General features: G+C 38.8%; 2 protein-coding genes across 2 annotated transcripts; one reads left to right on the top strand and one right to left on the bottom strand.

Annotated features, from left to right (window-relative positions):
* Positions 1-2,131: 2,131 nt before the first annotated feature.
* On the bottom strand, positions 2,132-10,466 carry LOC127804699 (protein ecdysoneless homolog). The gene is given in 8 exon segments (XM_052341637.1): positions 2,132-2,582; positions 2,959-3,178; positions 3,366-3,508; positions 3,511-3,525; positions 6,142-6,275; positions 8,236-8,383; positions 8,386-8,573; positions 9,216-10,466. Coding segments are annotated over 7 exon segments (1,995 nt in total). The 5' UTR covers positions 10,403-10,466; the 3' UTR covers positions 2,132-2,582; positions 2,959-2,998.
* A 540-nt stretch (positions 10,467-11,006) lies between these two features.
* Positions 11,007-11,714, top strand: LOC127803274 (protein SKIP34). The gene has a single exon (XM_052339379.1). The coding sequence runs from the start codon at positions 11,217-11,219 to the stop codon at positions 11,502-11,504; it is 288 nt and encodes a 95-aa protein (XP_052195339.1). The 5' UTR covers positions 11,007-11,216; the 3' UTR covers positions 11,505-11,714.
* Positions 11,715-13,191: the final 1,477 nt, after the last annotated feature.

Raw genomic sequence — 13,191 nt, 5'->3', positions numbered from 1 at the left:
TGATTTGGACCTCCGACACAACAACGTCGATTTCAATGCCTACGGGTGCATCTCTCTTTCCTCCGATTTGCACCACTGTGCTCGCCCTTCGGTAAGTTTTCTGCTCTGTAACTTCTATTTTTCCAGAAACATAAGAGTTTTTTTAACTATAGATTTTTAGATCTACAAAAAATCAACCGTCCGATCAAACTTATTTTTGGATATATGAATCACTATGGTTGGGGGAATCCAATGATTGGTTCCGATCATTGGAATCATCGACTGGCCACCTGGTGGCCAGTAACGACAGATGTTCAGTCTCTTTGGTATTCTAGGTTAGTTCGATTTTCAGTTCGGTTCTGTTACCATGTTTTAGTTTTTGATTATTGGGGTTGGTCGGTTCGATTATTATAGATTGGTCGGTTCGGTTCAGTTAGTAATTTTTGGACAGTTCATTTTGGTTATAACTGATTGCACACCCCTAATCATATGACGTTTGATAAATTCATTTCACTAATAACATGAATTTAGTTTTGGATAAAATGCACCCAAATCCTTGCAGTTTTGGGTCATTGGTGAGAGGCTCTATGGTTCAAAAATACTTTTATTAGTCCCCACAGGCATAACCTAGTAGTTGGAACCGTACATGTATTGCTCCCAAAGAGCCATAGATTTAGCTGCTATATAGTCAGTGAATGGTTTCGTGTTTGAATTCTGTCACTGGATTTCGTGATTTAACCCCATGCAGAAATCTTGAGGCTGAGCTGCAGAGGCCCCCGGGACGAGGGATTTCACCTTTTGGTAAAAAAAAAAAAAAAATACTTTTACTAGTCCATCTAACTTATTATTTTTTTTTTAACAAAGACAACTTCTTTATTACTAACTCTATTAGATTAATCTAAATTATTTTTATTGAATATTAATTAAATTAAAATAAAAATAAAACTCCAACGTGAGTTCCAACAAAACCCAATGTTAAACTCACTGACAATATGCTATTTCTAAAACCCATCACGAATGAGGTCCAAAAACCTCTAGTATAAAGAGAGAGAAAAGAAGAAAAAAAATGATAAATCGATGACCCTCAAAGATAGAGTAGTCAACTAAATCTTGGAACCAAAGTTTCGCTGAAAGTGATCTCTACCTCCCATCTTGCCCCTCCCTTGTAATAGTATCTAATGCTGCATGTTTTTACCTTATTTTTTATTTATTATAATTAAATATAAATTGGCAAAAAAATAAATAAAATCTACCTTACTTAATATTGTCTCTACTTAAAACTAACGAAAATGATGTATTAATAACAAATGTAAATTACATAAATTTCTAAAAGTATTTTTAAACCAAAATTTCTCTACCACTGCGTTTTACCCTTTAGTTTTGGAGCAATTGTTGAGCCCATGTGATGACTATAGCCATGTGTCAAAAACCTTTTAAATGTAAGGTTCTTGATCTCAACTAAGTCAGAAGTGAGTAGCTCACGTTGAGTTTATCAAAGTCGTCCCCTTGGCCGTGAAATAAACCACCCCCCCCCCCCCCCAAAAAAAAAGGGACGTAAAATCATGGAGACTGTCAACATGAGTTTGACTCTTGAAGAAAGCATAATTACTTCCTCCTGGGGTGGTGGTGATTTTAGTGGAACAAACCTCAAACCCTGATCATCCAAACACATTTCACGATTTACCTGATAACAACGAGAGGCCAGGGTTGCTATCCTCAGACTAGTCAAGCACAAATCTAGAACTGAATTATCAAAAAATAAAAAAATTAAAAATTAAAAGTTAGTTCATCCTTCAAACACCATGTCAGAAGCATTCGATTCAGTTGAACTAAAATTAGGTGTAGGACCATAACTCGTGTAAATCTTCATGGCCTGGCAAAATAATATTAATAAAAAGGTTAAACAGCATCATAATGATGTAGTTCAATTGTCTTCCAAAGCAGTTGGTCAGTCTCGCACCCTAGTAGAACCAGTTGGGAACATCGATAGTCTGTATCTTAAGACCCAAGAACCTTATAGCATCACACCAAACAAGCATTAACAGAACTAAGAAAGAGCCCACGTTGTCAAAACTAGCATAAAACCAGCAATCAAGATTAAAGGCCATATAAATACACACTCTTTAACTCCGATTATGTAAATTTGCAGGCATTAGCAAACAGTTTCTTTGTTTTTTTTTTAATAAATCTGTAATGACAATTGGCAAAGCCCACGCCAGCCGTCCTCCTTTTTCATCTTCCGAGTTTTGGGTACATTAGAAACCAAGAGGAAAACTAAACCTTTCTATTTATGAGGGAAAATGGTTCGTGTCTGCTATTAACATGGTATGCACATTCCCATTTGGAGGGTTTTTTTTTTTTAAATTACACGCTATCACTCGCGTTCCCGTCGAACCAGCCCAGTGTCATTTGGAGGGTTTTTTATGGCCACTTAATGAAGCCCCCCGCATTGCACAATTATGGTGTCAAGATAATCATTGGAAGCAAGAGATCAACAATTCAGGCAGGGAAGGTCATGCTTTCTCCAGGCATCAAAATGACACTCTTGACAAGATGTCCTCCACGTTCTTTGCCATGCAAGGACCTACATAATGCTGCGGTTCCTACCATAAAATATACGGAAGAAAGAAGGGCAAGTTAGCCTCTATTCAGTTGCGAAAAGGAGCATTAAGACATCGGTACAGCCTTTACATCTTTGTAATGATACATTTTGGCAGAAACCATCAAAGAGGGAAAAGAATACCATTGCCAAAAATAATTATAGAAGAAAAACGGAAAAAAAATCTTTGAAAATAATAGCACATATGTTTTATCTTCTAAATCGCTAATCAAAGAATGTAACCGCACCCCCATCAACAATTTTCAAATCAGAGATTTCACAATGTTCTAAATTCACAGTAACTACAAAATGTAATTAATTTAAACCACAACATGAATGGAAATCTTAAAAGCTTAATGTTTGAAAAGAGTGGAAGGTACCTCAATCAAGACCATGAGGATATGTCAAAAGCAGAATACTTCACTTGTCTTTTTTAGGATCTTCTGGCAGGTGCAGACCCATTAGGCCTAGCAAATTGGAAGCAGGGCCAGGAAGCCCTTGTTGAGAAGAAAAGGAATCAATAAAACTCTTTACAAGGTTCACATCCACGTCCACTGGAGTGAACTCCTCATCCATGTCTTCCGTTGCATTTGATGTCCCCTGCACAACTTAAGTTTATGGATCAAATGATACAACAGAAATATTTTACCAAGCAATATTCAGATATTAATACATTTGTGTGCAATCACACGGTAGAATGTCATTTCAGAACAATTTGTGTGGATAGAGCTTACATCAGTGGGTTTTGATTATCATGAATTTAATAAATACAGTTGGAGAGATGCACCTCGTCCTTCTTTGAAGACTGTTCTTGCGCACGAACAAAACTTTTGTCAAGTGTGGTATTCTTCAGTTGCTCATTCAGGGCATCAGAATAGGAACGCATGAAAGTATCCCCTCCCTCATTTTCCTCAGAAGACTCTATATCACTTCATCATCAGACTCATCTATGCATTGAAAACAATTACCCAGCATAAGAACAACAACCACAGGCCTCAATCCACTAGGTAGGGTTGGCAACATAAGTTCTAGCTCTCCAAACATCAGTATTCATGGCCATATCTTCAATTATACAGCAAATATATATGTGTGTATATAATCAAAGGCTCAAAGCCAGGTTTGAAAATGATATGCTCATACACATAGAGAGTAAATCTGAATATATTCATTAAACTTCAGTGAAAGGATTCCATCAACACAAGGAACTATACTTCCAAATTTCTAATCCATGAGCAGTCATACTTGATTTATTGTAAATGTGTCATGCTTCAAAATGAAAGTTCTATTACAATTGCCTGAAACCTCCAATAGCATTCAGCAAAAAAAGAAAAAAAAAAAAATCCTAAGATGGTATATAAAGATTTTCTGATGGCAAGCCTTGATAGCAATGGCAAGGAGCTCCTTTGGGATTGGAAGGTCACAGGTTTTTGTTGTAAAAACAGCCCCTTGGCAAAGCAAGGGCTGCATACAAAACCAATCGCTCCCCAACCCTCACAAAGCAGAGCCTCGTGCACTGGGACAGCAAGATTTATGGTATATAAAAATTTTCCCCGTGAATTTGCATAAAATTTGACTCTCACAACTTTTTTATGCAAACAGAGCCAACAATACAAGCATGCCAGGATAAAACAAACAGTTTGTTTCAGTTATGCAGATAACATAACACACCCTTGAAATTATGGAATACACAGGATAAGTTATCAGCATTCCTGTAGATAGATACAGAGCAATTGCAAAGCACGGTGTTCAAGCCAGATCCCATTAAAGTCATCACATGTCAAAACTGACAAAAAAATTGTTATAAATGTACCAAAATAGTCATCCTAAATATATGTAACTGTCATTTATAGCGGAAACTGTACCAAGACAGCCCAAGAAATAAACATAATCAAAGTCACACCTCCACCGCCTATTACAGAGGAAACATTCTCGTCTCATGATAGATCAATTCCTTTCTTCTTCAGAAAATCAACTATACTAGTGCGCACACCCCCTCCTTAAAGTGTGCAAATAAGGTTGAGTTTTCAAAACCAAATTGTAAGACCGTGTTTACCAAATTGTAAGCCATCAAACCATGGAAGCAGCAAATTTATTTCACTTTGAGCGAGTTGGTCATGACAATAATACTCGACTACTAATGACACAAGTCTAGATTCGTAAAAGTTGAGAGCGAGTTTTTCTCCCACCCAGGGAGAATGATAGGGATATTTTTCTATTTTGATTTTAAAAATAAGATTTAAATTACATTTTGTCTTGTTCAATTTAAAGACAGAAACATATAGACGTCTAGAATTCATGTAGCCGACCCCACATAGTGGGATAAAGGCTGGATATGCTGTTGTTTAAATAATAGAATTTTATTTGATTTAGGGATTAGATAAGAGTTATATTTGATTTGTCTTCCAAAGTGGCACTAGAAGTTAGTTCTTCACCTTGTTAATATTCAGGAATCCCCAGTTGGGTGGTCAATCAACCCATTAAAGTTGGAACCAGCAGGTCACCTCCTCCTCTGATAGGACCCTTGTTAGTCACATGTACCAGCAAAGAAATAGGAGGGAAGAAGCAGGGGCAGAATAGGATATTGGGAGAGGGGGAAAGTGACAAAAACAGTTGAAGGGCAAAAAGGGGAAGAGCAGCCAAGGGAGCATGGCTGATAGCTGAGGCCGTTGGAGGGGAGTGTTGCTGGATAACAAACTATAAATAAGATAGGCTAGGAGAATATTGGGGGGAAGATCTTTGTGGGAATAGTGGGAGAGTGTGGACCTCTCGAAAGTCCATTTTTGCTTTTCAGCATAGGCTGTTTTCATGTTGTATTTCTCTTGTTTAATTGAAGTAAGATGGACTCTCATCAGGAGCCTATCATCCTCCAGCCAATGTCCAAGTAGAATTAGGCTGACTGGTGCTTCCAAGTTCCAATGACCATATCCTCCCTCATTTCAACACCTTTCCAGGTCAATCATTCCTAATTTATCCAAATGGTTCACGTACTAGAATCTTAAGGCTTCAAGTCCAAAACCCATCCAGGCAACCAAAAATGTACGGAAAGGGTGTAACTACATTAGAACACTAAAACCACCATTAATATGGTCCATCGATAGCAAAATTAGATTACCAAAGCCCCCTGGATTCTTAAACAAAAGAAAACATAAATGGGACTGACTAGAGAAACCTTTTTTGTTCTTTCAGTAAGCAAGGCTGAGCATAGGATAGCAATCTAAGAATAGATATAATAGGCGTCCAACCTCAACAAAAGCAAGGGCATTGGTGGATGTGTGGTAGTGGATACATGTGGGCATGGGTGTGGGTGTGCGCATGCACGTCTGTGCATGCATGTGGACATGTGAGAGAGAGAGAGAGAGAGAGAGAGAGAGAGATCACAGCAACTGTATTTATTAATTTAGGAAAAAGTTTTTAAAAGGAAAATTCCTATCAGCATATAGGACAAGACAGGAGGAGAGAAAAATAAAGGAAAAGAGGATGTGGGATTAAAGAACAAATACCATGACAAGAAGTAGCTCCACAATTTAAAAGAGAAAAGAACTTCTCAAAACAGAAAAGATTACCAAAATGCATGTCAGATGAGGACCCTTCCTCAAGATCCACGTCATTGCCAGTGTCTTCCCAGCTATGATGTCCCATTACTGATTCCACCTCCTTCATAAAACGGTCCACATCAAGGTCCACAGCTTGCAGGCTTCTTCATAAAAAGATTTAAATAAATAAATGAACACATTGCTAACTCCATACTAACAAGATGAAACTTTAAATTAAAATAATTATCATTCAAACTAGAATTAACAATGTTTTATTCACCATTTTGAGGCTGACAAGTTTAGTCATCAGTCCAACTGCTGAAGATTATTGATGCAGTTTTGTCAAACACAATACATTATTACAAATGGACTGGCCAGCAAGATGGCATCTTCCCAGATATGTAATAAATGGGCATTAGGTTCATCTTTGAATCTAGAAACCACCGTGTTCAAGGTATAATCCATTGTTACGAAGTTGTTCTGTGAGTTTGCTCCCAATCTAGTGTGTTCTGATTTTACTGGTTCTATTATTGATCAGATGGTATCAACATGTACAAAATATGAACATGCTGAGACGAGAATTTTAAGAGGATGTCTGGCCTTACAAAAAAAAAAAAAAAAAATAGAAATGAGGTTATACGTAATAAAGTTGGAGTAGCTCCTATTGAAAATAAGACATAGGAGATGCAAATAAGATGGTTTGGTCATGTGAGAAGTGTTAGAAGACGAGCAGTTCTCTTACTTTCCTAATATGCAGATTTCCTAATAGTGTTTTTATTTATGGTCTGATTTGATTGTATTAGCAGCTGTGTAATTTGTTTCCTTTTCTGTAAATATTTCCTAATCTAGTTTAGGAAACTATCTAATTAGGAACCTTCCTAATTAGGCCTAGGAAACTGCCTATACAAAAGATAGGCGTATGTGTGTATATGTTACTGCAATTTCATTAGAAAGAATAAGATTGGTTTTTCTTTCTTCTTGACAAGAAGAAGACCAATATAGGCTTCTATAAGGAGAATTGATGAAATGGAACAAATAATTAGCAAGAGAGTTAGAGGAAGACCAATAATAACTTGGGAGACACTTGGACTTGATATTAAATATATAGATCTTACAAAAGATAAGGCAATGGATTGAAATGAATGGCAAGCTAGAATTCACGTAGCTGATCCCACATAGGGGAATAAAAACTTGGTATGTGTTGTTATTGTTGCTCAGATGGGAGTTCAATTTTAATGTTATCATGTTTAGGTGATTGGATTTGAACTTATAGAGTCAATAACTTTGCAGCTACATCCACCAACCCAGAAATGCAAATAGAAAAATCAACACATAGTTCCCAATTAGAACAAAATCACAAATAGCTTAAAGGAAACAGATCCAATGGCCAAAGCAATTCAAGTCTACATCCTATTTAATGCTATTACACATTAGCCCCTACAGCCTACCAGCAACATATTGGGAGGACATGAATTTAGAAGGAACCAAGTTAATCTGAATCCGAAGAGTTAGTTGCCTTCTATTTTTGCATTAGGTTGCTTAGATTTTCATTTAATAATTCAAAGTTTATAGTTTGTTCTTTTGAGAAAACTGAGTAGGGAAACAAGAAGTTTTTGCTATCTGATTTTGAGATGAAAATTTCCCATGACAAGACAAACACCAAAACATGGAATTAACATTATACTGCATTGCCCTTGTACACTGAATAATATTCATCATCACATGGACCTGAGAGAGATTGATTTATGATTTAGAGATTAAAGCATACTTCTCTCCAACAATTCATGGGAGTCATCTCACTAAGAACTCATATAAATCAAGTAAAATAAAAGAAAAAAAATCCTAGACTCAGTCCTTTTCTTCATAGAATTTTTTCTCTTTCAAGTAACAACAACAACACACCAAACTTTTATCCCACCTTTACATGAATTCTAACTCCCCAATCATTTCTATCTATGGCCTTATCTTTTCATGAGTACCAGAGATGCAAATTTGTGGCCACTATAAATATGTTACTCTAGCATGTGTCCAACACAAACAATCTTGATGTCATTCATGGCCACAATTTAAAGTCTTGCTATCAATAATAAAAATTGGTAGGAGATAAAAAAACTGCAAACTCACCTCTTTTCAGGAACCTCTGCTCCCTTATAGCTGGACATCTTATGAACGAATGCTTGCATGGATTGTGCAATGTCCCCAAGACCAGAATCATCCAAGTTTTTGCCAGAAAAGGGTCCAGAGTCCTGCTGCTCTTTTGACTTCTGCTTTCCTTATGTTTTGAATTATAAAGTTCCATCTCCCTCTCTCTCTCTCTGAGGGCCGCATTCAGTTCATCCTCCCCATTGTAGAGCCATGAATCATCATCTGAAGGAGGGAGCTCCTGACCCACAAAATCGTCAACTGAATAAGGTAGATCAAGAATCTCATCTATTCGTCTCACCGGAGCACTCATCATTTCACTGCAAGGATACTTCATCTCAGTGCTAGAAGTAGTGGTACTGATAACAATGGTAAAATTGCCTATCACACCCACACACACAAATAATAATAAAAGGCAAAATAAATGAAGTCAACAAATCTCTAGAACTTGGTAGCTTTAGTATGTACAAGTGCAGTGGTAGGCAGCAGCAACTTGATTAAAATTTTAAAACAACTACTTTAAGTTATAACTGCCTTCTTTCACCTGCTATTTGCTAGGTGGGAGGGGGCGGCCTTGTAACTCCACTTGCCTTGGAAGGCCCAAACTAAGATGAGATAAAGGGATCTGCCCAGGGTTGTGACTAGTCTTCTTGTTCTTTTCTTAAGGTGGATATTTATGCCATGAGAACAAATTTACCAGGGTAGAATATAACCTTTAATTTTCAAGAATTGCTGACTACTTAACAAATGATGATATTACGGCACTTCCCCCCTTAACTCCAACTGGCAGTTTCGTGCAACTATAAGAGGCTATACCAACCTATTAACCTTTAAAATTCTATGGGCGCTTACCATTATTTGTGCTGCATGGCCTTCTTTGATTTCTTAATTCCACGTAGCCAAGTTTACCAAACACCAATAACACATAAATGAAACAATTTGAAATCGACAAAAACATATACCTGGCTCTAGAAAACAAAGAACTTTTTCTGTAATACTCTAGCGCATTCTCCATCAGCCGACGATGCTCCTTTGAACCCGGAAGTAACCCCTCAAAGAACCCACTCCTCTCCAAACTCTCCCTGAACGCCTCCCATGTATTCCCCTTCCCTTCCAACCCCTCACGCCTCCGCGACTGATACATCATTTCAAGCCCACACGTAATCTTCATCCCTAATTCTGCCTCCACGTAAACCGCCCCCTCACTCCTAGGCGGCATGGGATAACACTTGGGCGCCTGAAAAGTTTGCTGTGCCAACTGCGCATACATGGCTCTCGACATACTCAACGACACTCGAACAATCTCTTCCCCACTCCCTTTACTCAAAAACCTTTCCATCTTCGCCGCGTGCTTCATGGAGTCGATATCGCGGTCGTAGAATCCCTCCACCGCCAAGGAAATCAAACACGGCTCGTGCTTCAACACCTGCGCCACTGATATCGGAACCCTAACCCTAACCCTGTGCATATTCCCCCGCGCTCGCTCTGGATACTCCCGAATACGATTTTCGATAGCAGACTGAACGGAATCAGACGCTCTCGATTGGTCTCCGGAATTCATCAGATATAACAATGACTCCTGCAGAGTAGGGGTCGCAGGGAATTGGTCCCTGTCAACGATGTGCAACTCGCCCCGACGAACGAAGACTCGGTTGGTGGATGTGTCGGGGTTGAGCCAACGGGGGAGGTGAAAGGCGGCCTCAATGAGGAGGAACTCGCCGTCGGTGTCCCAGACGCGGACCGAGAGATGAGGGAGCCGCCGAGAAATTTCGAAGAGGAGGAAGACGACGAACCACTCGTCTTCAAGGTTGTCGCCGAACCGGAGCTTGCCGTGGAGGTGAGGGATGCTCTGGGTGCGGCGGGAATCGCAGAGACAGGCGGCGTTGGCGGCGGAGAGAGACAGAGTGAAGGGCTCGTGCTGCCAAATGTAGTCGGAGGTGTAGGGGGAGAGGGAGTTGAGGATTTGGAGGTGCAGGGATTGGAGTTGCGAAGAGAGGTCGGCGGGGGCCGTAGGGTTTGAGGATTGGGAGGAATGGGAGAGGAGTGAGAAGTCAGGGAAGATGGAGTAGAAAACGGTGTCGTCGGGAGGCCTGGCGTTCTTCTGAGAGAAGATGGAGGCGAATGGATCGGCGTCTCCTATAGCTGCCATGTCCTGTCCCGTCCCGTCCAGTGAGTTGCTTTGCTTTCTTTCTTTTTCTCGAGCATTCCAGTTCCAGTTCTTCCTCAATTTATACATAACCTGCCTGCCGCTGCCGGTAAACGACGGATATTGTGAAGTAAATTTTGAAAAATATCCAAATTTACAACGGTAAATTACATTTAACCCTCATGTGACCTGATTTTCAAAGTTTTTGTGATTTTTAATTTTTTGCTTATACATATTAAGCCTCAAACGGTATTAATTAATAATTAATTATAATAAAATATATCTTTTACGTTTGAACAATAAATATAAGATTAAATTCAACATACTCTCCCTCAAAATATGATACAAGTAATAAATTTTTAAATATTTTTAAAAATGACGAAAGAATTAATTCTTGATGAAGATAAAAATATCTTATTTAGTAAGTATTGATTATGTGTTTATTTAAAAATATATAAATTTATAATTAGATCTAATTTATTTAAAAATTAAATTAAAAAAAAGACATTTTCTCTAAAATTAGATGGATAAAACTTAAACACCTAGATCATAAATATATATATATATATATAGTCAAACTTACTTTCGGGATGGTGCGAGAAATTTAGAGCGAAAAGGAAGTCGCGGAAGTGTTACGGGACAGGATACTTTACGAACTGCAGGAAAAAAACCGCAGCGAGGCGAGAGGCCACTCCAAATCAATTCAACGGTGCGGATTTAATGATCCAAACCCAACTACCGCTGATCATCGCCCCCCTCTCTCTCTCTCTCTCGCTCTCTGCCTCTCTCTCTGGTTGTTTTCCGGAGGCCTCACAAAATGTGTTACGGTTCGGAACGATTTCCATCAAAAGATGAAATAGCGGCTACGCGAGGTAGGCCTCCGGCGACCGACGCTGCGGTGGTGGAAGATCTGAGGGACCGGTTGGCCGAGACGGAGGCGCGGCTGGAGCGGGCCCGCGCCCGAGAGGCCGAGCTCAGCCGCCGCCTCGAGGAGATGAAGCGCTTCGTCTCCGTCATGGAGATCATCGAGAACTACCTCAAGCGACGCTTTCGCGAGCGGCAAGAAAACGTCGTTCGTCTCTTGTCTCCGGTACCCAGAAACTAACCAACCCAACTGAAAAGATGAAAAAAAAAGAAAGAAATTCTGTCATTTTCGTCTTTAATTTCTACAGCTGCTTATGGTTGGTTCCTCCTTTGATGATGTTGATTTTTTATTTTCTCTTTTGGTCGTGGACTGTTGATGTTCTGTTTGTAACATTCCTGGTGTTGGATAGGCAATGATCATTGTCAATCACAAATTGAACTTTTTGCGATTTGTTATTGGTGTCTTCCGTCAAGAGCATGCGCTGAATTTGAGTGAATTAACGAAATTGGACGAGTTAGCTGCCCGATCAGGCCGTACAAAATCATTGTTTGCCATACCTTAGTGGAAATTTGTTGTATCGCATCTAGAGGACCGAATTGTGTAGTTCATTGAGTTCAATTTAAACCATTAGGAGTTTAGGGATGACTTAATTGATGGCTGAATGGGTTATTACGAACTGAATGATTGTGAGATGGCCAATGAGTGATACTGTTTATCAAATAGGATTATTTGAAGCAGCTGAACTCCATACTTTGATAGCTGAAGCTGAAACCTTATTGTTCTTGGTGTTGTGATCGTTTATCTTAAGAAGATTTTTGCACCAGTACTGTGATAAATGATTTCGTGGTTGTTTGGTGCAAATATCTTAGCTAGGACATTGGAGTGGAGAATGTGTCTGCATTTTCTTTATTGGTGTCATTTTCTTAGGCATATAACCTACAAATTTTCACAATGGCATACTGCTTAGCTGAGGAGAGATTAATTTGCCGTGATGATTGCTACCTTGCAAAATATATCCCAGTCCACTGACTGTTAGTTCTTTTCACTACGTTGGGACAGTGAGAAGTAATTATACCTTGAGCAGAGAATGTCAGGATATTCATTGGAAGGAGAATACTTGCCTGACTAAACATAATTTGACCATAGACATCTACGGTTGGCACTTGATCCACCTTTGTGGAAAGGTATCGATATGATTTGTTTGGAGGAGAAAATCTTACTCCAATTGGGCAGCACACTTGCAACCCAAGGTCGTTCTAGGGCTTGTCTTCTAATTTTATCTTGGTGCTTATATGTTGCTTATGAGACAATAATCATTATGATACCAGAACATATAACCTCAATTAGGGGGCATAGGTGCTAGGTGCTATATTTTTGTTTATCTCGATAGTCAGTGTGATCATTCTACTGACTTCTCTCCATTGGAAATGCCATTCTACAAGATGCTACAAGAGACTACTTATCTAGAGTAAATCATTAGACTTCGATTATTTTAGTAAGATGCAGCACTAAAAAAGGGCACAAATGAAGGATGAAAAAATTATAGGGGATTTGAAATTATAAACCAGGCATTTCTTGGATGTGTAGGTGTTGTGACTAGTGAGGCTTAAAGTCCATGCTATTCTATACCAAAGTTTTATGGATTGTTGCTTATTTTGAACTTGGTCTGAAGGTGATCTTTTATTTGGTTGTTTGGTGAAACATAATAAAGTAGGCTGTCTGTTTTATAGAAAAAGACACTGATGGAATGGACAGGAGTTTTGAATAATTTTCGTGAATAGTTGGAAGAGAGTGCTAGTTTGTATGCAATTGATAGAAAATGAATTTGGATTTTTTGTGTACTTAAAACATGGAAACATATTTGTTACAGCAACATCAACGTGCTAACTGGTAATCCCACTACATGAGATAGATGGTGTTGGCTATA

This window comes from Diospyros lotus, chromosome 6 (assembly GCF_014633365.1).
Source record: "Diospyros lotus cultivar Yz01 chromosome 6, ASM1463336v1, whole genome shotgun sequence".
NCBI classification, from domain to species: Eukaryota; Viridiplantae; Streptophyta; class Magnoliopsida; order Ericales; family Ebenaceae; genus Diospyros; species Diospyros lotus.
Note: the sequence above shows the minus strand (reverse complement) of the source record. Positions and strands in the feature narration are given on the sequence as shown.

Excerpts from the sequence above, each read along its gene's own strand:
- LOC127803274 (XM_052339379.1), top strand. The coding sequence starts at position 11,217 with ATGTGTTACGGTTCGGAACGATTTCCATCAAAAGATGAAATAGCGGCT.